The 26,122-nt window shown below is 42.8% G+C and overlaps 1 protein-coding gene across 6 annotated transcripts in view; it reads left to right on the forward strand.

The window, feature by feature from the left end:
- The window catches only part of arhgap9 (Rho GTPase activating protein 9), a 160,925-nt gene that overhangs the window by 41,476 nt on the left and 93,327 nt on the right, over positions 1-26,122 (forward strand). For 4 of the 6 annotated variants that reach the window (XM_061886590.1, XM_061886609.1, XM_061886599.1 and 1 more), the window contains exons 2-4: positions 11,885-12,195; positions 22,283-22,478; positions 22,543-22,928. In XM_061886590.1, the coding sequence (XP_061742574.1) occupies positions 11,974-12,195; positions 22,283-22,478; positions 22,543-22,928 (804 nt within the window). In that variant the 5' untranslated portion in view covers positions 11,885-11,973. Of the gene's footprint in view, positions 1-11,884; positions 12,196-17,081; positions 17,224-22,282; positions 22,479-22,542; positions 22,929-26,122 lie in introns of those variants that run through there. The other 2 variants (XM_061886627.1, XM_061886637.1) reach the window with 2 other exon arrangements.

Below are 26,122 nucleotides of genomic sequence, written 5' to 3' on the forward strand. Positions count from 1 at the left end.
CTGAGAAGGCTGTCCACAAGGTTGCAGAGTGTCTTTATAGGATTTTTCCACCACTCTTCCAAAAGCAATTGGCGAGGTCACACACTGATGTTGGTGGAGAAGGCCTGGCTCTCAGCGTTCGTTCTAATTCATCCTAAAGGTGTTCTATCGAGTTCAGGTCAGGGCTCTGTGCAGGCCAGTCAAGTTCACCCACACCAGACTCTGTCATCCATGTCTTTATGGACCTTGCTTTGAGGAGTGGTGCACGGTCATGTTGGAAGAGGAAGGGGCCCACTCCAAACTGTTCCCAAAGGGTTGGGAGCATGGAATTTTCCAAAATGTTTTAATACCCTGGAGCATTCAAAAACAAATTTCACTGGAAATAAGGGGTCGAGCCCAACGCCTGAAAAACAACCCCACACCACAATTCCTTCACCAAATTTCACACTCGGCACAATGCAGTCCGAAAGTAGCGTTATCCTGGACACCTCCAAACCCAGACTGGTCCATCAGATTGCCAGATGGAAAAGTGTGATTCATCAGTCCAGAGAAGGTGTCTCCAATGCTCTATAATCCAGTGGTGGCGTGCTTTACACCACTGCATCCCACGCTTTGCATTGGAGTTGGTGATGTATTGCTTAGATGCAGCTGCTCGGCCATGGAAACCCATTCAATGAAGCTCTATGCTTACTATACGTGGGCTAATTAGAAAGTCACATGAAGTTTGGAGCTCTGTAGCAACTGACTGTGCAGAAAGTCTTTGCACTATGCGCTTCAGCATCTGTTGACCCCTCTCTGTCAGTTTACGAGGCTTACCACTAGGCGGCTGAGTTGCTGTTGTTCCCAAACTCCTTACTTTTCTTATAATAAAGTTGACTTTGGAATATTTAGGAACAAGGACATTTTACGACTGGATTTGTCGCACAGGTGGCATCTTATGACAGTTCCCCGCTGGAAATCACTGAGAGTTAAAGTTAAAGTACCAATGATTGTCACACACACACTAGGTGTGGCGAAATTATTCTCTGACCCATCACCCTCGATCACCCCCTGGGAGGTGAGAGGAGCAGTGGGCAGCAGCGGTACCGGGCCCGGAAATCATTTTTGGTGATTTAACCCCCAATTCCAACCCTTGATGCTGAGTGCCAAGCAGGGAGGTAATGGGTCCCATTTTTATAGTCTTTGGTATGACTCAAGTCTTTGGTATGAGCGGCCCTTTCTTTCACAAATGTTTATAGAAACAGTTTTCATGCCTAAGTGCCTGATTTGATACACCTGTGGCCGGACCAAGTGATTAGGACACCTGATTCTCATCATTTGGATGGGTGGCCAAATACCTTAGGCAATATAGTGTATATTGATATAATACTCATAGTTAATGAAAACCAGTTTGATTTTCTACACTTCACTATAATTTGGGAATATTATATACTAGTGTTTGCATACATTTGCAATTTCAAGACATTAGATGGCAGTAGTGTACAGATTAAGGTGTGTTGTTGTAGCCAGGGAGTAATTTTGCTTTTAAGATGAATGTGCCAGTCGTGTCTTTTGTTGAGTCCTCCAAAGAGTTTCTACTGTAAGTCTGCAATGCTGGTATTGCTTCACCACGTGGGTTACACACTTACAGGGGCCGGGGCACTTTAAACTATAATCTCCATTTTCAACCTAACGCTTTTGCTTAGAATACTCGACTTCTGTCAGAAAAAGATGTCCTATCGAGTCTTTGCTGAATGCAAATGTTCTTGACTGTGCAGCCACAGTCACGTGACAAAAACTGGTGTTTCAAACAGAACTGCAATCTACCTGTGGCATGTGTTTGCAGTAGGGTGGGGTTTTGGCCATGATGCCATATAACTTATGGAGACAAAAAGTGAGCAAAAAAACATGAAAAGCGACGTAAATGTGTTCAGTTAAACAAGGCAGAGTAGTTAAGGTTGTACTTATGCTAAATTCAAGTGAGAATCCTGCGTGTGGCTGAAGAAGTAAGGAGTGGGACTCAAGCAACCACCAGGTACTATATGTAAGCAGATAATAACGTACCATCTCTTTCTTTTTCAGACTTACAGTCTTATTAGAGATACAGACTTAGACTTCCTTTTATTGTCATTCAAATTTGAACTTTACAGATATGGACATTTTGTAGCATTATATCATGGTCGTTAAGGATAAAAGAGCAATGAGGTGCAGATATAAATAAATAGATGACTGTACAGATTAATAGATTGCACTTTTGCATGTGCATCCACGTTTATGCATGTATGTTATATTGTCTTTATATTGCAGCCAGTTAATCAATTTTTGGGGGAGAATTGAGGGGATTATTATGATGCGTTCAAGAGTCTTATGGCCTGAGGGAAGACACTGTTACAGACTGCTACAGAACCTCTTTCTAGAGTCCAGCAGTGAAAACAGTCCTTGGTGGGGGTGGGAGGAGTCTCTGCAGATTTTTCTGAGCCGTGGTCAGGCTGCGGCTTTTGGCGATCTTCTGGATAGGAGGTAAGAGGAGTCCTGATTATCTTTGCCGCCGTCCTCACCACCCTCTGCAGAGACTTCCGGTCTGAGGCACTGCAGGCTCCAGTCCAGACAGAGATGCAGTTGGTCAGTAGGCTCTCTGTAGTGCCTCTGTAGAATGCGCTGAGAATCGGTGTAGGGAGCTGTGCTCTTTTCATCCCACTCAAAAAGTACATGCGCTGCTGAGCTCTTTTTACAAGAGCTCTGGTGTGTAGGGACCAGGTCATATTGTCAGTTTTCTGCATCCCCAGGAAGTTGGTGCTGCTTATGAGCTCCACTGCTGTGCCGTTGATGAGGAGTGGAGTGTGGCTGGACTGGTGCCTCCTGAAGTCGACGACGATCTCCTTGGTCGACGTTCAGGACCAGGTTGTTGGTTCTGCACCAGTCTGTTAGGTCGCTGGTGCATGATACGTATTTCTTACTCCCGCTTTAAAATACACAACGATACATGCTTTCATGTTAGTCTGCAAAAGTGACCAATGACACGAGAAAAGTCGCTAGAATTGTATTAGTCGCTTTTTGAAAACTACAGCAGGTCAAGTTTTATTTTTGTATGTATTGATCCTTGACTTTAAGCGTGAGTGAAGAATGCACTACCAACCTAATAAGACTGAAAGAGATGATAAAGTATTTTCTGCTAACAGATGCTACTTAGTGGTTATTTGAGCACACTGCAGCTAGTCCTGGATAGTCCCATTCCTTAATGCACATCTGGGCAAATATTTTCACTCCGGGACCAAATTGAGAGAAAACATGTGTCTGGGGGGCTGTAGAGGTTGTCCTCTAGTGGGTTCTTCTGATCACCACACACTTGCACGAGAGCCTGGTATTCAGGGTTCAACAATGTTTTATTGCGTCTGCGCTTCAGCAATCTCACTCGACTATTCAGTCCCAGTCTCTCCTGCTGCTCTGCTCTGCTCTCCAGCGTGTGTCTCTCTCTCGGTCCAACTCCAACATTGGTCTTGGTCCGACTGCTGCTAACAAAGGCGACAGGTGAGTAAATAACCAGTCCCAGCTGGGCAATCTACTCACCTGCCGCTAGCTTCGAGGCCGGTCCTTACACACCCCGCTCCGCAGCAGGCCCGCAGACCACACCTCCCTCCACAGAAGCTAATGTGTACGTGTGTATAAATCATATGTACACATTTAGCTGTAAAAAATGGCTGTACAGTATGTGTGTTTGGGGTCCCTTTTTTCAGGAACACTAATACCAAAAGTCACAATGTCCGATAGAGTTCTAAAAAAGTTATGACAGACCACCTCAAAAAAACAGAATTTTACAGTTTTTTTCTGAAACGGACACCCAAAATGTACATGAAAATAAGGAAAGTAGGATTTACAATATTAACTATGATCAATAAAAGACTGAATATTAACAACATAAGAACATATTTTACCTCTCAGATCATCTCCTCCATAGTTGTGTATCTTTTACAATCAAGCTAAACACACAAAAAAAATGTAACAAACAGCAACATATGAATGCAAATATGATATATTATCACTTTTATGCAGAACTTTGTTGTAAAAATCTGCTTCCGCATCAGTTCTTGACACATGCGTTAGGGGCTGGCTGCTCTGAAAACAAACCCCGCCCACTCTGCGTTGTTCATGGTCTGAGCTGCTGTGACGTAGATTGCAGTAATAACTGCTATAACACCCAACAGTGCAAATTTCAACCATTGAAATACTTTCTAAAGTTAAAGACTTACGCTCATTTAAAAACAGCACTGCACATCATCAAAGCAAATACACTTTTCATTTTAAAGGCCTACTGAAATGAGATTTTCTTATTCAAACGGGAATAGCAGATTCATTCTATGTGTTATACTTGATCATTTTGCGATATTGCCATATTTTTGCTGAAAAGATTTAGTAGAGAACACATCAACAATAAAGTTCGCAACTTTTGGTTGCTAATAAAAAAAAGCCCTGCCTTTACCGGAAGTAGCAGACGATGTGCGCGTGACGTCATGAGTTGCAGGGCTCCACACATATTCACATTGTTTTTAATGGGAGCCACCGGCAGTAAGAGCAATTCGGACAGAGAAAGCGACAATTTCCCTATTAATTTGAGCGAGGATGAAAGATTTGTGAATTAGAATATTGATAGTAAAGGACTAGAAAAAAGAGCGTTTCAGATGTAATTAGACACATTTACTAGGATAATTCTGGAAGATCCCTTATCTGCTTATTGTTTTAAAAGTGTTTTAGTGAGATTTTAAATATTGTAAAGACATACCTCGAGGTCGGATGGCTGCGGTGAACACAAAGTGTCTCAGAGAGAAGCCGAGGAGCCAAGCTCACAGCTGCCGCTGCTGCAGGACGACGTATAATCCAATGATGTCTCCGGTAAGATATATATCACAATTTCCCCATCCCAAAACATGCTGTGTCTCGGTGCTAAAGACAGCTGCAATCCACCGCTTTCCACCAACAGCTTTGTTTTTTATAGTCTCCATTATTAAATGAACAAATTGCAATAGATTCAGCAACACAGATGTCCAAAATACTGTGTAATTATGCGGTTAAAGCAGACGACTTTTAGCCGCGAGTGGTGCAGCTGCTAATATATCCTGACAGTCAGTGACGTCACGCGTACGCGTCATCATTCCGCGACGTCTTCAACAAGAAACTTGCGGGAAATTTAAAATTGCAATTTAGTAAACTAAAAAGGCTGTATTGGCATGTGTTGCAATGTTAATATTTCATCATTGATATATAAACTATCAGACTGCGTGGTCGGTAGTAGTGGGTTTCAGTAGGCCTTTAAAGGTCTAAAATAAATGTTGATGTTGAACGTCCGGCGGACAGGATTGAAAATCTTTGCTCAGGTCTGCCATAATGCATTAGTCACATGCAGGATTCTCACAAGAATGAGGCAAAAATACAACGTTAACTACTGTATTATCACACAGTCCTTTTACAGTATGATTGGTTATTACCTAGGGTGGACAAACGGGTTGCAACAAACATATTTGTGGCTGTCTAAATGTATTTGTGACGGGCCGCCACAAGTAAATCAAATGTTTAGTCCTGACCGCAAGTGTGTCATTCTCTGCAGCTGTGACAGATTCTGTGCTGTGCTTGAATAACAGTGGGATTATAAAGGTTGAGCCAGTGAAGCCTGCCCTCGTTACAGCCGAGCTTTAGCCCACTCCCCTTGTCTGTTTTTATCACTTCTCCCCGGCTTGTCGGAACTACTTTTGTTTTCACTCCACAGCACCGCACTGTGTCATCGCTTATGACGTCCATCTCCTAAGTCATTCTCTTTCAGCACTTCTCCCACTCGCACGTTCTCTTCCTGCAGCTGGGAAGCTGAAGTCTGTGATGGAAGTGTGCATGCACGACTCTATCGAAGGTTTGACTTGTCTTACGTAAGCAAGCCTTGGAAAGACAGACAGATGCTATTCTGGGCGATTGTACAATTTAGATACACACTCAGATGAAATCCACTTGCACCCATTTCTCAAATACGCGACATTGGCTTGTTCCACTTTCTGGAAATTTGGGCTTTGCAGCTTTTCTCCGTGACACAGTACCACCCCGGGCCATTTGAAAATGTTTCTGGCAATTTATGAATAAATAATGACACTTTTTACAATGAAAAAATAACTTGCAGCACTCCCGTCGTTTTAGGCAGACTATTTTAGTCTTCTTGAGCCGTGCAACTTTTTCCCTCATGGAAAACTAACTCAAATAGGTTTTGGGCCCTCAATATTGCCATCCATTCTCATACAGGAACTGCATCAAGTATATATTTATAATTCTGGTCAAAATATATATATAAACAAATTGATAAAAGTCACATTCCTCTGAACAGTAATTTTTCTGTGAGACATAAGAACTTGTTTTCAGGCAATATACACTACATTGCATTACATGGCCACCCATCCAAACAGGTATCTAAAATCAAGCACTTAGGCATGGAGACTTTTTCTACAAACATTTGTGAAAGAATGGGCCGCTCGTGGAACTGTCATAGGATGCCACCTGTGCATAAAGGTCCATAAATGTTTTTAAATATCTCTTAAAAACATAGTTTTATTCCTTGGCTTTTAACACTAAGTGATATCCATCCTGCAATGGCACCCCATTATACCCCTGCTGTGAACCTATTTTTATGTTTTTATGTTTTATTTATTTATTTTATATCATGTTCTGTTTGTTTTGTGTTGTTTGCTCGGTCCTCGTATTATCTTTTAAACTGTCCATTGTATTTTAAATGTGCTTTACAAATAAAGTTGATTTGATTTGATTTAGTTGATTTATTTAATAATTTCTGATGTAAAATGCACAATTTTTCATATCATGGCCACTGCTGCCTAGTTTTTCTTGTTATATTGTTATTTTTACTGTTATATTTTTATTCTTAAGTGGGAATATGTCGAACATCCATCCATCCATCCATTTTCTACCGCTTATTCCCTTTTGGGTCGCAGGGGGCTCTGGTGCCTATCTCAGCTACAATTGGGCGGAAGGTGGAGTACACCCTGGACAAGTCGCCAATTCATCGCAGGGCCAACACACACAGACAGACAGACAACAATCACACTCACATTCACACACTAGGGCCAAATTAGTGTTGCCAATCAACCTATCCCCAGGTGCATGTCTTTAGAAGTGGAAGGATGCCGGAATAGCCGGAGGGAACCCACGCAGTCACGGGGAAGACATGCAAACTCCACAGAGGATTGAACCCAGGACTACTCATGACCTTCATATTGTGAGGCAGACACACTAACCTCTCATCCACCGTGCTGCCCGATATGTTGAACAGACAACCGCAATTTGTCAAGTGTGGGGCAAAAGCGTAGCTACAAAAAGTAGCATTACTGCTAATTTGTAGCATCATTTGAAAAGTCACCTGGTAGAGAATGAAGAGTGGATACCCCGCATATCAACATCTTCATTTGGTGCCACACGCCCACACCATCAAAATGCTGAAGCAAACATTTACAGATCAACACCATAGGAAAAAAATAGTCAACAACAAAAGGAGATAACGTCCGCAGTAACCTACCACATAGCGAAGGACATACACTATTTGATTTCCTATTATGCAGCTCATTTTTATTTGACAGTTATTGAAATATCTTGTGTGACATCATGCTCAAAAGTGCACTCTATTTGTTTTAAGCTATTGTAGTAGCGTTCTGTACAAAAAGTGCACCTTAATTTAGTGTTGTTTTGATATGTTTCCTTAGTGACATCATGCACAAAAGTGCACTAATAGCTTGTTGTAAAATGTCTCTGACAATCTTGCACTTTCTGTTTTGGAAATGACATGAATGTTTGTGCCACTGCTTAAGAACTGTTTAATAAATACAGTTTTGCTAAATTGACTTAGTTGTGATTTCCCTCTCTGCATGAAAGTTTAAAATGAGCATATATAAATGCAGTATGAACAAGAATGTTTTAATGTGGACACATAGAATCATTATATTGCTGTGATTATATGTATCAAGTGTTAAAAAAAAGGCCATATCGCCCAGCCTTAATTCCTAGTTTGTAAACATGTTTTCAAACAATGGCAATAAAACTATTCTGATTCTGATTCTGTTTCTTTCTGTAGTAGGTGGCTGCAACATGACTGAACGTGGACCAGAGTTTCACAGCTGGTCTTACCCCTTAGTCTTAGGTTTGAAGGTGATGGAAGCTGACCGGAAATGGCATTGATCAGGAATGACAGAAATTCAGATTTCCAAACATGGAGAAGCTTCTTCCTTGGCAATCTGCCATCTTATCTATTTTCTTTGTTTTGCACAGCCACTGAAGTAGACTAGCATGTCATCTTCATCCACTTCTGCGACAAGATTGATGAGGCATTTCTAATCTTCTTTCTGGCTCACGTCTTTGATAAGTTTCTGTTTTTTTTCTTCTTGATTCCAATGCCTGCTTGGTCAGTCTGACTGCAACCTGTTTTATTCAAGATGAGGTGGGTTTATTTTTGTTCCCCCTTGAGTTGTCTGTCTTTTTCTCCAGACACTCTCTGTATAGAATCTGGGTCTTGCCATCTCTTGAGTACTTGTTCAGATGGTACTTAGTTAACTGCATACATTTTGCTGAGGTTGTGAGTCTTTTCAGCTGCAGGCCATCCTTTCTTCTGGATCTTTACAGTGCAGTGGTTGGTGTGCATCTACTTATGCCTGCTCATCATTTTTTTAAAAACTTTGTGCAGGCAGTCTCCAGTTTTTGCATGTATAATTGGGAAGTTATAGATGGTAAACTCCCAAGTCATCTTTGGTATGATTAGATGATTGTATACTCACATACTGTATTGCCATTCAGGTTAGTAAGGTTGTTCTTAGTTGGCTGGACAGTTTCATGTTGACCATTCGTCTGATATTGTCCTCATTCAAATCTGGGGTTTTGGCTATGAGTGTGAGATCATCAGCATATGCTTTGGTTGATGTGATGTTGACACCACTTATACAATATCAAAGGTGATTGGATTGGTCCAATTAGATCCAAGCACTGAAGACTGCTAGAAACCAGATTCAAGACAGGGGACACCCTCAGAATACACAACATTTAGGACTGAATCCAGTATTTTTTCCATTCCTCTGTTTTCACACATATTAAGAGTTTATCATACTAAGTAAATATGATCTTTCTGATGTGGTCTGGAACATGGTACCATTTCAAACTGTATAAGGTTGTGAGGCACAGTGTTATGTGTACAGGAGGAGGAGATGGCACAGACAACAGGGGCGTAATATTTTACTCTATGTTTATTTATATATGTATATATACTATCTGTAAATAACAAATAATAATATACATAAACAAGGGAAATGGAGTGTGATGAATCCAAAGTGTGTGTGATCAAGAGAGACAAGGCAGAGCTCGGAGGTCCCTGAGCAGGCAGGAAGTCGGGGCTATAGTGGGGCGTCGAAGGTCTGTGTCCAGGCGGGAGGTCGAGATCCAAGAGGCAGCAGAGGGAACGCGGGGGTGACAAAACGCACAACTCGTAACGCGGGAACGGAGGGAGGCTGCTGGATCGACCAGAAAACACGAGACAAATCAACATGGAGGAGGAGAAGCACAGAGAGACAATGCATAGAGCTAGACTGGTTTGGCTTACTGTACAGAATAGGTAGCTATGTTCTGGCACAGGATGCAGGTTTGCACTGGCATAAGAAGGCAGGTCGTCTGATCAACCACAGGTGCGCTGATTGCTGGCGATTGATTGCAGCTGCTGGCTGCAGCAGGAGATGAGCGCCAGTGGGCGTGCTCCGAGGCGTGCTCCGCGGAGCTCAATGAGGAATGCGTTCCATATGCATCCGGCAAGTCTAGCTATGTGGTCAAAATTGGTTTGCAGTTCTCCTGTGCATTTTGTAGTATTTCTATTTAGGTAAGTTGTATTTCTGTAAGAAAATCTAGAAGCTTTGTTTGTAATTTGAACACATACATACAGTTATAGCATGTTGTGCAGAGTTCATGAGTTGATGAGTACACAAAGAAAAGGTCAAATATCAGATAGATCAGTGGTTGTCAACTTTTTTTGACCCAAGGCTCATTGAAAAACTCCGGAGGCACACCACCAACAGAAATAATTAAAAACGAAACACAGTTGCCAGTAAAAAGTTGTTGTCGCAATTGTTGGATATGACTTTAAAGCATAACCATCAATATAGTTCGTCTCAAAGTAGGTGTACTGTCACCACCTGTCACATCACACCCTGAATTATTTTGATTTGTTTGCTGTTTTCCTGCGTAAGTTAAGTTAAAGTACCAATTGTTGTATAGTGTTTTAGTTCTTGACTTGCGCTCCTATTTTGTTGGCTTCTCCTGTTTTGTTGGTGTTTTCCTGTAGCAGTTTCATGTCTCCCTTAAACACTATTCACCGCACCTGCTTTGTTTTAGCAGTCAAGACTATTTAAATTGTTTTTATCCTTCTTTGTGGGGACATTGTTGATTGTCATGTCATGTTCGGATGTACATTGTGGACACTGTCTTTGCTTCACATTACTGTAAGTCTTTGCTGTCGTCCAGCGTTTACTTTGTAGAAGGGCTGGGCGATATTGCCTTTTATTAATATCTCAATATTTTTATGCCATACCGCGATATACGATATATATCTCGATATTTTGCCTTGGCCTTGAATGAACACTTGATGCATATAATCACAGCAGTATGATGATTCTATGTGTCTACATTAAAACAGTCTTCTTCACACTGCATTCATAAATGCTACTTTTAAACTTTCATGCAGAGAGGGAAATCACAACTAAGTCAATTGACCAAAAGTGTATTTGTTAAAGTTATTAAGCAATGGCACAAACATTCAAGTCATTTCCAAAACATAAAGTGCAAGATTGTCATAGACATTTTAAGTGTCAAATAAAAAATGAGCTGCATAATAGGAAAATAAATAGTATTCGTCCTTCACTATGTTGTAGGTTACGACGAACGTTATGAAATTCTCTTCATTCTCTAGCGAGTGACATTCCAAATGATGCAGTAATGCTACTTTTTATAGCAACGCTTTTCCCCCAAACACTTGACAAGTTACGGTTGTCTGTTCGACATATTCCCACTTGAAGCCGAACCACCGCCAGACGATGGAAACCCTGCTGTTTTTATTGGGAATTAAGTCTTCCTTCATTTGTTACCAGATCCGCACCTTCTTTGTCTCGTACGGCTACGTTAGCAGCTAACGTTAGCCACGCCGCTACCTCTCTGGGCGAGGGCGTGTATGTGACAAAGACTTGACAGTTGTGACGTATGTACGAATGTGCTCCTGCTTGTCTGTGAGGAGAGTCAGGAAAAAGTGACAAGAGCCTGAATGCCAGCAGCTAAAGCAACTGCCTGAGAACGTATACTCGAATATTACGATATAGTCATTTTCTATATTGCACAAAGACAAACCCGCGATAAATCGTATACATCGATATATCACCCAGCCCTACTTTGTAGTCGGTTCAGTTTTAGTTCCATTCTGCATAGCCTTCACTAAGCTACAATGCCTTTTCTTAGCGGCACTCGCCTTCTGTTTATTTTTTGTTTAAGCATTAGACACCTTCTTACCTTCACCCTGCCTCCCGCTGTCGAATGCATATTGTGATCACCACAAAGCAATTAGCTACCTGTTGCCACCTACTGATATGGAATAGTATTGCACGGTTACTCTGCCGAGCTCTAGTCAGCACCGACACTCAACAACGGCACATTATTTGCGTATTATAATTACTGGTTTGCCCAAAAATATTTTAAACCCAAATAGCTGACATGACAATCTCACACAGCACACCAGTGGGTCGTGGCACACTGGTTGAAAAACACTGAGATAGATAAATAAGACAATATACAATGAAATGTCAAAAATCTCAAAAATAATGGGAAAGCATTCACTAATATTCCGACATTTAACCTTTTGTTTTTCCAGAGAATGGCACTATCCCGTCTCCTCCCTTGGCTCAAGCTAAGTTAACCGGGATCGTTGTTCAGTGCTCCCTTAGCTGAAAACGGACAAATATGCTGTCTGGGACATGGCGGCGCACCGTGGAGCACCCCCAACCTTCCTCGGCGCCTGCGATGACCACCAGAGGGGTGACGCTGTGCGGCGTGCCCAGTGGTACGGTGGTCCTTGAGGCACAATACGATTACAACTACCGCGCCACTGATGGAAGACAGGTGTGCATACGGGAGGGCGAGAGGTTCATTCTCCTGAAGAAGACTAATGCAGACTGGTGGCAGGTGAGCAGCTCCTTTCTAGAATACTCAACACCTTAAATATTATTTTAATATTGCCTCATAAATAGACAAACAACCAAATATATGAGGATGAGTGACTGGCATCATCACCAGATGTGTTTTGTGCTAGTATAATATGCTTAGATTGATTGATTGATTGATTGATTGAAACTTTTATTAGTAGATTGCACAGTTCAGTACATATTCCGTACAATTGACCACTAAATGGTAACACCCGAATAAGTTTTTCAACTTGTTTAAGTCTGGTTCCACGTTAATCAATTCATGGTACTGTACAAAAATATAAGGGCTGTCATATGATTAGAAAATGTAATGTTTTAAATATCATGGCTAGACAATTAGTTTGCTTTAATTAAATGTTTTTTTTTAAACATATTGCCATTATTAAACAGTTCAACGCAAAAATGACATAAAAATGCTTTTAATGATTACCTAGCTGTGTTGGTGTCTTGCCAGATTTTGTCATTTGTAGGAGCCCTTGCATTCAGAGGAAGAGCTACACCATGTTTGGATACCGGTTTCGCATATCTAACACAAAACGTGGATTGTTATGATCATGCTGTGATTGTCAGACGTTTTAGTAATGCAATCTGTAATATTTTTTACCTGAGTAAATGCTTCAGATATTCTCTACATGACATGTTGCACAAGTTAATGGTATTCATGCACCTGCACGACAATATATATATATATATATATATATATATATATATATATATATATATATATATATATATATATATATATATATCTTTATTAGATTATCCAGAGAACAGTGCTCGATACCGTGGTAGAACGCAATATATGTATGTGTGGGAAAAATCACAAGACTACTTCATCTCTACAGAACTGTTTCATGAGGGGTTCCCTCAAACGTTCAGGAGATTTTAATGGAAGCATTCGCATACCATGGTTTATATAGGGCACAGAGTGGGAAGGTACAGGGAGGCGTAGGGGCGTGGTGATTGGCTGATGTGTTACCTAGGAGGTGTTTCCGTCTGTGACGGCATGCTGATATAATTTCAATGCGCTTGTTGAGGGATGACAGGTCTGGGTGATATATAATAAACAGTTTCTCTTTCAAGCATAGGTTGCATATTTTATTACCACTGCTGTAAGGGGTGCTGGATGCAAGAATTTGCCATGTTATTGAATATTCAACATTATTGTCCTTGAGGTTCCAATAAGGTCGCTGAGCTCTGTAGAATTCCGCAGGCTCTGGTTTCTAAAAGAAGCCTTGTGATTATTCCATCTGGTTTTAAACTCTCCTTCGGTTAATCCTACGTACGTGTCGGATGTGTTAATGTCCTTGCGTGTTACCTTTGCTTGGTAAACGACTGATGTTTGTAAGCACCCCCCGTTGAGAGGGCAATCAGGTTTCCTGCGGCAGTTGCAGTCCTTAGGGGCGGTGTAGCTCGGTTGATAGAGCGGCCGTGCCAGCAACTTGAGGGTTGCAGGTTCGATTCCCGCTTCTGCCATCCTAGTCACTGCCGTTGTGTCCTTGGGCAAGACACTTTACCCACCTGCTCCCAGTGCCACCCACACTGGTTTAAATGTAACTTAGATATCGGGTTTCACTATGTAAAGCGCTTTGAGTCACTAGAGAAAAGCGCTATATAAATATAATCCATTTATTGGTTTCGGAGTCCTTCAGTCTGGGGGCAGGCAGTCCTTTTGCAATTGCTTTGTGATTTGAAATAATTTGTTGTATGTTATTCATACAGCTGTAGCTCAATTTAATGCTGTTCTTGTTGAATACTTTTCTTAGTGTGTTGCCTTTGGGGAAGTGTTTGTCAATCTGAGTGAGGAACTTGTGGCCAAAATTAGTTGAGACATTTTTGCTGTATGGTGGGTTGTACCAGATGATGTTGTTTCATTTTCTGCTCTTTTTTGGTTGGTTTCCTGGCGTGGGTTCGTAGGTGAGGGTGAAGTTGTATCCGCTTTCATCAAGTGCTTTCTGTTACAGGGGGTTTGCTTGGTGGAATTCAGCTTTGCTAGATGACAGCATCGATAGCCTTTTATTAATTCCACATGTGCCAATCACCACGCCCCTACGCCTGCCTGTACCTACCCACTCTGTGCCCTATATAAACCATGGTATGTGACGATTGAGGGAACCCCTCATGAAACAGTTCTATAGAGATGAAGTAGTCTTGTGATCTTTTCCACACATACATATATATTGCGCTCTACCACGGTATCGAGCACTGTAGGACGATCCGAAATGGAAAAATTCAGCATCGACTACTGCACGAAGAACATTCCCATACCCGCGCAGAATGACTACAGGCTAAGACTCATAGAAAAGACGGAACACTTCCTAAAAAGGATGCGGTGGAAAGCACACTTTTTCCTCTACCCTGAAACAAAAGGAACGCAAAAGGAAACTTGTGGATTCAAATCTACCAAGAACCCACCCACAGACAAGGAATTGAAGGATTTTGAGAACGACATGCTCAAAATGATTAAATCAGTCGAATTCAAGCCGCCCCGCAACCCACTCCTCACCAAGCTGAAAAATGACACGGAGCGCATCAAGAAAGTAAGCAACCTCATCATAGCCGCCGATAAAACCACAAACTTTTACAGAATGGACATACCAGAACATAACACTTTACTGGACAAAAACATCACCAAATCATACAAAAAAACGCAACCCAGCACTTTACAGAGCATCCACCTGGAAAACAAACTAATTGCAAATGAACTGGATATTTAGGACAGGGTAGACGCCACAGCCAACAAGGAAGCCTTCATCACATTGAAGGTCCACAAACCCAACTTCGCAAATAACCCAACATGCCGACTAATAAACCCAACTAAATCCGAAATAGGAAAAATCAGCAAAATAATCCTGGACAGAATCAACACAAAAATCAAGGACAAAACACCACTCAACCAATGGAGAAATACAGCAGTAGTAATCACATGATTCAACAACATCCAAGACAAACAACAGCACAACTTTATCTCCTTCGACATCGAATAATTTTACCCTTCCATCACGCAAGACCTACTGACCCAAGCACTAGACTTTGCCTCGGACTATGACTCAATCACAGGCAACGAAAGAAACATCATCATACACGCAAAGAACTTCATACTCATCCGCAACAGTACACCATGGCAAAAAAAGAACAATTCAACATTTGATGGGGTGTTTTGACAGAGCAGAAACGTGTGAACTCGTTGGGAGTTTCCTCCTCTCCCAGCTCGCTAGCCTCAACATGAACCTTGGTATTTATCGTGATGACGGACTGGCAGTGTGCCGCGCCTTGCCAAGGAGCAGCGAGAATACCAAAAAGCGCATATGCCAAATCTTCAAAGACAACGGCATACAGATCACGATTGAAGCCAACAACCAAACCGTCAACTTCCTCGACGCCACTTTCAACCTGAGAAATAACAGCTACCAACCATTCACGAAACCCAACACAACACTCCAATACGTGCACCGTGACAGCAACCTCCCACACACCACCACGAAAATAATATCTACAGGAATTAATAAAAGGCTATCGATGCTGTCATCTAGCAAAGCTGAATTCGACCAAGCAAACCCCCTGTACCAGAAAGCACTTGATGAAAGCGGATACAACTTCACCCTCACCTACGAACCCACGCCAGGAAACCAACCAAAAAAGAGGAGAAAACGAAACAACATCATCTGATGCAACCCACCATTTGCATTAATCAGTACCCAATTTACATTGTAGGAATTTTAAAGAATTTATTTGTAAATTATGGTGGAAAATAAGTGTTTGGTCAACCATTCAAAGCTCTCACTGATGGAAGGAGGTTTTGGCTCAAAATCTCACGATACATGGCCCCATTCATTCTTTCCTTAACACGGATCAATCGTCCTGTCCCCTTAGCAGAAAAACAGCCCCAACACATGATGTTTCCACCCCCATGCTTCACAGTAGGTGTGGTGTTCTTGGGATGCAACTTCCTCCAAACACGACGAGTTGAGTTTTTACCAAAAAGTTCTATTTTGGTTTCATCTGACCACATGACATTCTCCCAATCCTCTGCTGTATCATCCATGTATCAATTTTGGTACATGGATGATAAAATCGAAGAAGCAGTCCGGGAAGCAGGGGAACGACGATGAGGAATGACGAGACACACAGCAACGTCAAAACACGGAAACGAAGGTCTGCAGTAGGATCGACACGACAATGAAACACGGAGGGGAAAACAGAAAGAGAGCAAGATTGCATAAGGCATCCGGCGCCTGATGGCAGGTTGAGCAGGCTAATGATGGCAGCTCCTTCATTACAGGCAGGTACGGCGATTGCCGGTGAATGATTGCAGCTGGTGGCTGCTGTCGGTCGCAGACGCGCGCGGCGCGTCCCTGGGTGTGCGCGGCCATGGGCGTGACCCAAGGTGCGACAAGCAGCGCGCAAGAATGCGCCCTGGCTGTGACATAACCCGCGCTAATAGTGGGAACCTACTGTTTAACCAAATACTAAGTTAACAAAATAGCTAGGTCACTACTAGCTTGCCAAATATTCCATAATACCTCTGAAAATTCCAAAACGTGTAAGCCTCCACCCCCTGAGTAATACATGTTATCATAGCAAGATGGCGGCGCCCGGACGGGCTGCGACACTGCGGTGCTCTTGCTAAAGATGGACCATTTGGCGGAAATGCCGGACAGTTCTGCAGACTTCATGGCTGGCTCGCATCGTGGTCACTCCGTGATCACGTACGACCGCCAGACACTTCTGGATATGGACATATCGGGCCGTTTTGGACTGATAGACGCGTGCGTGCTAACCGTGCTAACTAGCATGGGAATACGTCGGCGGCTACATCCAGCGGCCTGTGAAGCAGCGGAGTCTAGTAGCAGCGGGGGCCGTCTACGGAGCAGACGCCAGCGGTGTGATCGTAAACGCGGATGTCGAGCGGGGCTAAAAACAAAGCAGAAGGCTAATCCCCACAGAACACCACTTCCCTCCACCCTGAAGACGGATTTAAATAAAGGATGCGAGACTACTGGTCTGGGTAAGGAGTCAGTTAAATTAGAACAAGTTTTTTCTGCTTTGAGTGTTTCAGAGTTGGACATGTGTTTTACTGAGGTGGCTAACTATGATGCGTGCAGTTTATCAAAGCAACAAACAAACAATCGGAAAATCCCCGTTACTGAGGATGCTAACCATGATGTGTGCAGTTTATCAAAGCAACAATCAAACAATCGGAACATTCCCGTCGTATCAATTCCTAGATATGGTCGTAATTATACTGAATGCACTGGGCATAATAAACACAACATTATTAATATTGCTACTACGGATAATTTGATCAAAAATTCCCTAAAACAGCCCACTACCTATAATATAGGTTTTTTAAACATAAGATCATTGTCTCCCAAAACGTTGTTAGTTAATGATATCATCAGAGACAACAATCTTAACGTCATCGGTCTCAGTGAAACCTGGCTTAAACCAAACGACTTTTTTGCGCTAAATGAGGCATGTCCTCCTAACTTTACACATTAGCATATTGCCCGTCCGCTTAAAAGGGGTGGGGGGGTCGCACTAATATACAACGAAAATTTTAACCTTAGTCCTAACATAAATAATAAATATAAATCGTTTGAGGTGCTTACTATGAGGTCTGTCACACCGCTGCCTCTACACCTGGCTGTTATCTACCGCCCCCCAGGGCCCTGTTCGGACTTTATCAATGAATTCTCAGAGTTCGTTGCTGATCTAGTGACACACGCCGATAATATAATCATAATGGGAGACTTTAATATCCATATGAATACCCCATCGGACCCACCGTGCGTAGCGCTCCAGACTATAATTGATAGCTGTGGTCTCACACAAATAATAAAAGAACCCACGCATCGCAACGGTAATACGATAGACCTAGTGCTTGTCAGGGGTATCACCGCTTCCAAAGTTACGATACTCCCGTATACTAAAGTATTGTCCGATCATTACCTTATAAAATTCGAGGTTCAGACGCATGTTCGTCAAACTAATAATAATAATAACTGCTATAGCAGCCGCAACATTAATACGGCCACAACGACAACTCTTGCTGACCTACTGCCCTCGGTAATGGCACCATTCCCAAAGTATGTGGGCTCTATTGATAACCTCACTAACAACTTTAACGACGCCCTGCGCGAAACCATTGATAACATAGCACTGCTAAAGTTAAAAAAGGCTCCAAAAAAGCGCACCCCGTGGTTTACAGAAGAAACTAGAGCTCAGAAATTATTATGCAGAAAGCTGGAACGCAAATGGCGCACGACTAAACTTGAGGTGCACCATCAAGTATTTAGTGATGGTTTAATAACTTATAAACGCATGCTTACCTTAGCTAAAGCTAATTATTACTCAAATCTCATCCACCGTAATAAAAACGATCCTAAATTTTTGTTTAGTACGGTAGCATCGCTAACCCAACAAGGGACTCCTTCCAGTAGCTCCACCCACTCAGCTGATGACTTTATGCAATTCTTTAGTAAGAAAATTGAAGTCATTAGAAAGGAGATTAAAGACAATGCGTCCCAGCTACAACGGGGTTCTATTAACACTGACACGATTGTATATACGGCGGATACTGCCCTCCAAAATAGTTTCTCTCGTTTTGAGGAAATAACATTAGAGGAATTGTTACAACGTGTAAATGGAATAAAACAAACAACATGTTTACTTGACCCTCTTCCTGGGAAACTGATCAAGGAGCTCTTTGTATTATTAGGTCCATCAGTGCTAAATATTATAAACTTATCACTTTCCTCGGGCACTGTTCCCCTAGCATTCAAAAAAGCGGTTATTCATCCTCCTCTTAAAAGACCTAACCTCGATCCTGACCTCATGGTAAACTACCGACCGGTGTCTCACCTTCCCTTTATCTAAAAAATCCTCGAAAAAATTGTTGCGGAGCAGTTAAATGAACACTTAGCGTCTAACAATCTATGTGAAACCTTTCAATCCGGTTTCAGGGCAAATCACTCGACGGAGACAGCCCTCGCAAAAATGACTAATGATCTATTGCTAACGATGGATTCTGATGCGTCATCTATGTTGCTGCTCCTCGATCTTAGCGCTGCTTTCGATACTGTCAATCATAATATTTTATTAGAACGTATCAAAACACGAATTGGTATGTCAGACTTAGCCCTGTCTTGGTTTAACTCTTACCTTACTGATAGGATGCAGTGTGTCTCCCATAACAATGTGACCTCGGACTACGTTAAGGTAACGTGTGGAGTTCCCCAGGGTTCGGTCCTTGGCCCTGCACTCTTCAGCATCTACATGCTGCCGCTAGGTGACATCATACGCAAATACGGTGTTAGCTTTCACTGTTATGCTGATGACACCCAACTCTACATGCCCCTAAAGCTGACCAACACGCCGGATTGTAGTCAGCTGGAGGCGTGTCTTAATGAAATTAAACAATGGATGTCCGCTAACTTTTTGCAACTCAACGCCAAAAAAACGGAAATGCTGATTATCGGTCCTGCTAGACAACGAACTCTATTTAATAATACAACTCTAACATTTGACAACCAAACAATTAAACAAGGCGACACGGTAAAGAATCTGGGTATTATCTTCGACCCAACTCTCTACTTTGAGGCACACATTAAAAGCGTTACTAAAACGGCCTTCTTTCATCTCCGCAATATCGCTAAAATTCGCTCCATTCTGTCCACTAAAGACGCTGAGATCATTATCCATGTGTTTGTTACGTCTCGCCTCGATTACTGTAACGTATTATTTTTGGGTCTCCCCATGTCTAGCATTAAAAGATTACAGTTGGTACAAAATGCAGCTGCTAGACTTTTGACAAGAACAAGAAAGTTTGATCACATTACGCCTGTACTGGCTCACCTGCACTGGCTTCCTGTGCACTTAAGATGTGACTTTAAGGTTTTACTACTTACGTATAAAATACTACACGGTCTAGCTCCATCCTATCTTGCCGATTGTATTGTACCATATGTCCCGGCAAGAAATCTGCGTTCAAAGGACTCCGGCTTATTAGTGATCCCCAAAGCCCAACAAAAAGTCTGCGGGCTGTAGAGCTTTTTCATTTCGGGCTCCAGTACTCTGGAATGCCCTCCCGGTAACAGTTCGAGATGCTACCTCAGTAGAAGCATTTAAGTCTCACCTTAAAACTCATTTGTATGCTCTAGCCTTTAAATAGACTCCCTTTTCAGACCAGTTGATCTGCCGTTTCTTTTCTTTTTCTTCTATGTCCCACTCTCCTTTGTGGAGGGAGTCCGGTCCGATCCGGTGGCCATGTACTGCTCGCCTGTGTATCGGCTGGGGACATCTCTGCGCTGCTGATCAGCCTCCTCTTGGGATGGTTTCCTGCTGGCTCCGCTGTGAACGGGACTCTCGCTGCTGTGTTGGATCCGCTTTGGACTGGACTCTCGCGACTGTGTTGGATCCATTATGGATTGATCTTTCACAGTATCATGTTCTCATAGTCATCATTGTCACCGACGTCCCACTGGGTCATTATTGTCACCGATGTCCCACTGGGTGTGAGTTTTCCTTGCCCTTATGTGGCCCTACCGAGGATGTCGTAGTGGTTTGTGCAGCCCTTTGAGACACTAGTGATTTAGGGCTATATAAGTAAACATTGATTGATTGATTGATTGATGTTTAGTGGCATTTTATGTGATCCATAGATTTAAAACCAAATACCTAAATACTAGTGACTCCCTTTAATGTTAGATTTGTACTTGCCATTTTTTGTAAACCTCAAAATGTTAACTATGTTCAGTGGCCTTGTGGTTAGAGTGTCTGCCCTGAGATGGGTAGGTCATGAGTTCAAACCCCGGCCGAGTCATACCAAAGACCTTAAAAACGGGAGCCAGCTTGGCACTCAGCATCAAGGGGTTGAAATTGGGGGTTAAACCAATAAAAAGATTCCCGGGCGCAGACACCGCTGCTGCTCACTGCTCCCCTCACCTCCCAGGGGGGGAACAAGGGTGATGGGTCAAATGTAGAGGTTAATTTCACCACACCTAGTGTGTGTGTGACAACCATTAGTACTTTAACTTTAATTCTCTGAAATCTAAAACATGAAATTTAGATTTCTGAACTGAATCACAATTTGGATAACATTTCGGAGAAGCTTTCTGCTCTGCAATGCAAAATATGGTCGATTTGAGAGTATCGGATAAGCCATTGGAATTGCGTTTGATCACTAAGACCAAAACCATGGTTATCTACAATCCGGCTTCCTCTGCATTGGCCTTGGCAGAGTCGTGTAGTTAAAACCCCAGTGAGACCATCACAGCAAAATATGCTCTAAAATCCTTGTGTCTTTTTCAACGACACCTGGGATGTTTACTCAGTTCCATAATGCCGAACGAAGCAACTTCGAGGCTTTTGGACAGAACACGCACATATGACACGGTTATGCACACATACACCCCATCTCATTTTTTTATATTCTGTTTGACAAAGAATATAGTGTGACATTATCAATCAATCAATCAATCAATGTTTACTTATATAGCCCTAAATCACTAGTGTCTCAAAGGGCTGCACAAACCACTACGACATCCTCGGTAGGCCCACATAAGGGCAAGGAAAACTCACACCCAGTGGGACATCGGTGACAATAATGACCCAGTGGGACGTCGGTGACAATGATGACTATGAGAACCTTAGAGAGGAGGAAAGCAATGGATGTCGAGCGGATCTAACATGATACTGTGAAAGTTCAATCCACAATGGATACAACACAGTCGCGAGAGTCCAGTCCAAAGAGGATCCAAGACACAGCAGCGAGAGTCCCGTTCCAAGACACAGCAGCGAGAGTCCCGTTCACAGCGGAGCCAGCAGGAAACCATCCCAAGCGTAGGCGGACCAGCAGCGCAGAGATGTCCCCAGCCGATACACAGGCGAGCAGTACATGGCCACCGGATCGGACCGGACCCCCTCCACACGGGAGAGTGGGACATAGAAGAAAAAGAAAAGAAACGGCAGATCAACTGGTCTAAAAAGGGAATCTATTTAAAGGCAATTAGTAGTGTAATATTGGACTTAGCATAAAGTGTTGGTTTATATTTGTGTTCTTAAAGGTGCGAAGGATAGGGGCAGCCAGTAAAACCAAGCCTCTGTATGTTCCCGCCACATACGTGACCGAGGTCCCTATCGCACCCATGGCGTCACCGCAGCGCCTCGTCATTTCCGCCTCGCTCAACTCCAACGTCCACATACTGCCAAGGATGGCGCTCACTCCGAGCCCAACGGATGTCTATCATCAGCAGCATCAAGGTAACGCGTCAGAACACATCAGTCTTAGTTTGCCTTTGGAAAAAAATATTTTTCAATCCACCAGCTAACAAACCTATCTACCGCTCCATGGAGAACCTGAGCTCCAACAGTGCCTTCAAAGGTCTGGACGCCAACTGCAGCTGGACTTTAGGAGGCCGTTTCCCCACCTTGCCTCTCTCCGGAGTAATTAGGGCCTCCGACTCCCCAGCCGGGCACCTGATGGTCCCTGGGGGCTTCTCCACGTCTCAGACAGCGCCCTCTTTAAACGCCAAGGCGGTCCCCATGATCACCCGCAGTCAGAGCTCCAGCAACCTGACGGACAACGTGATGGAGAACCCTTACGACGAGGTGGGGGCCAGATTCAGCAGCGGTGTCAACTACCGGGTGCCCAAGAAGTCTTGCAGCCAGTGGGACATGGTGGGATCTTCTGGCAAGAACAACCGCCTGCAGGTAGGAAGATTTACTTCTGCTTGGTGTGATTTGGAGTTGGCTGGTACAAAATACACTATCTTACTATGAAGCCACGCTGTTGTAACACGTGGCTTGGCATTGTCTTAATGAAATAAGCAGGGGCGTCCATGATAACGTTGCTTGGATGGCAACATATGTTGCTCCAAAACCTGTATGTACCTTTCAGCATTAATGGTCTCTTCACAGATGTGTAAGTTACCCATGCCTTGGCCACTAAAAGACAGATGTTGCCTTTTACACTTTGCACCTAGAACAATCCGGATGGTTCTTTTCCTCTTTGTTCCGGAGGACACGATGTCCACAGCTTACAAAAACAATTTGAAATGTGGTATTCATCAGACCACAGAACACTTTTCCACTTAGAGGAGCTCGGGCCCAGCAAAGCCGGCGGCATTTCTGGATGCTGTTGATAAATGGTTTTGGCTTTACATAGTAGAGTTTTAATTTGCACTTACAGATGTAGCGACAAACAGAAGTTACTGACAGTGGTTTTCTGAAGTGTTCCTGAGCCCATGTGGTGATATCCTTTACACACTGATGTTGCTTTTTGATGCAGTACCGCCTCAGGGATCGAAGGTCCGTAGTATCATCGCTTACATGAAGTGATTTCTCCATATTCTCTGAATTTGTTGATGTTATAACGGAGCGTGGATGGTGAAATCCCTAAATTCCTTGCAACAGTTGCTTGAGAAATGTGTTGTTCGTAAACAATTTGCTCACACATTTGTTGACAAAGTGGAGACCCTCGTCCCGTCCATGTTTGTGACTGACTGAGCATTTCATGGAAGCTGCTTTTATACCCAATCATGGCACCCACCTGTTCCCAATTAGCCTGTTCACCTGTGGGATGTTCCAAATAAGTCTTTGATGAGCATTCGTCAACTTTCTCACTCCTTTTTGCCACTTGTGCCAGCTTTTTTGAAACACGTTGCAGGCATCAAATTCCAAATGAGCTAATATTTGCCAAAAATAACAACTTTTTCCGGTTCGAACTTTAAGTATCTCGTATTTGCAGTCTATTCAATTGAATATAAGTTCAAAAGGATTTGCAAATCATTGAATTCTGTTTTTATTTACCATTTACACAACGTGACAACTTCACTGCTTTTTGGGTTTTGTATATCTTTACATAAAAAAAACAATGACCTGTGTGTTGTTTGGGAACAGTTATTTGCAGTCAAACGTTTTATATCACATTAATGTGAGTTCTTCAATTTGTGCTGGATTTCTTAGAAGAAGAGAGCAGTTATGATTTTGGTGTACAGATTAAACAACTGAAAACTAAGGCATTGTTTTTTCTGAACACATTTGTCCAAATATGGTCAAGGACACCCATTTTTGTGGGTTTCCTGCACGTCATCTTCATCTCCAAAGAAAAAATATAATCTGCAGGAGAGAATTCCTCTGCCATTTTGAAGTATGTTTCTTCTTTTTTGGAGTTGTCAGCTTGAAGCATTCTCTGTCTCTGACTCCCTCCTGGTCATGTGACATGAGTGCGTGACTTTTATGGTTTTGCTTCCTGGTTTCGATGACCTGTTGTATCTTGTCTCCAGGCGTGAAACTTTCTCGCTCCTAAATATTCCAAAGTCCACTTTACAGTATTATCAGAAAAGTGAAGAGTTTGGGAACAACAGCAAGTCAGCCACCAAGTGGTAGGCCACGTAAACTGACAGAGAGGGGTCAGAATAGTGCAAGGACTTTTTGCACAGTCAGTTGCTACAAAGCTCCAAACTTCATGTGGCCGTCCAATTAGCCCACATACAGTACGCAGAGAGCTTCATGGAATGGGTTTCCATGGCCGTGCAGCTGCATCTAAGCCATACATCACCAAGTCCAATGCAAAGTGTGGGATGCAGTGGTGTAAAGCACATCGCCACTGGACTCTAGAGCAGTGGAGATGCCTTCTCTGGAGTGATGAATCACACTTTCCATCTGGCAATCTGATGGTCCAGTCTGGGTTTGGAGGTTGCAAGGGGAATTCTACATTTCGGACAGTATTGTGCTAAGTATGAAACTTGATGGAGGAGGAATTTTGGTGTGGGGTTGTCTTTCAGGAGTTGGGCTTGCCCCTTAGTTCCAGTGAAAGGAACTTTGAATGCTCAAGGATACCAAAACATTTTGGACAATTCCATGCGCCCATCCTTGTGAAAACAGTTTGGAGCGGGCCCCTTCCTCTTCCAGCGCGACTGTGCACCAGTGCACAAAGCAAGGTCCATAAAGACATGGATGACAGAGTCTGGTGTGGATGAACTTGACTGGCCTGCACAGAGTCTTGACCTAAACCCGATAAAACGCCTTTGGGATGAATTACAATGGAGACTGAGAGCCAGGCCTTCTCCACCGACATCAGTGTGTGGCCTCACCAATGCGCTTTTGGAATAATGGTGGAAAATTCCTATAAACACACAGAAGATTTGAAGCTGTAATAGCTGCAAAAGGTGGACCCACATCATATTGAACCCTATGAGTTAGTAATAGGATGGCTCTTCAAGTTCATATGTGAGTCAAGGCAGGTGGCCAAATACGTTTGGCAATATATTGTAAATATACAGCATTAATTCATTTGAAACTAGCATGTTAAAATGCATGTAAACACTGACTTTTTAAGGATGTGATTATTATACCGAGATTATGTGTGAATAATACACTTTAATCCACCAGTTGTCGATTTTTGGACCAGTTACTAAATTCCCAAGAGAAGAAGTTGAAACCAGGAGAGCGACAGTATGTCTCGATGCTTGCATAAAATAGGCAAAAAATATTCACGTAATAATTGCATTTTATTTACTGATATTAGCGTGTTATTTTAGACAGCCTTAGTTTCAAATCACATCCTAACATTCCTAACCGTCAAACAAGTGCAACATTGAGTCAGCCAGTAAAAGCAATACAACTTTAATCTTAGCTTTTGAAATATTGTCAGCTCTTATAAAAAGATGCACTTTTTGCGTTGGATGAAAAGACCACAGCTCCCTCCCACCATTCTCAGCACATTCTACCGAGGCACTATATAGAGCCTACTGACCAACTGCATCTCTGTCTGGACTGGAGCCTGCAGTGCCTCAGACTGGAATTCTCTGCAGAGAGTGGTAAGGACTCCTCTTCCTCCTATCCAGGAAATCGCAAAAAGCCGCTGCCTGACCAGGGGTCAGAAAATCTGCAGAGACTCCTCC

Source organism: Nerophis ophidion, linkage group LG02, assembly GCF_033978795.1.
Source record: "Nerophis ophidion isolate RoL-2023_Sa linkage group LG02, RoL_Noph_v1.0, whole genome shotgun sequence".
In the NCBI taxonomy this organism is placed as follows: domain Eukaryota; kingdom Metazoa; phylum Chordata; class Actinopteri; order Syngnathiformes; family Syngnathidae; genus Nerophis; species Nerophis ophidion.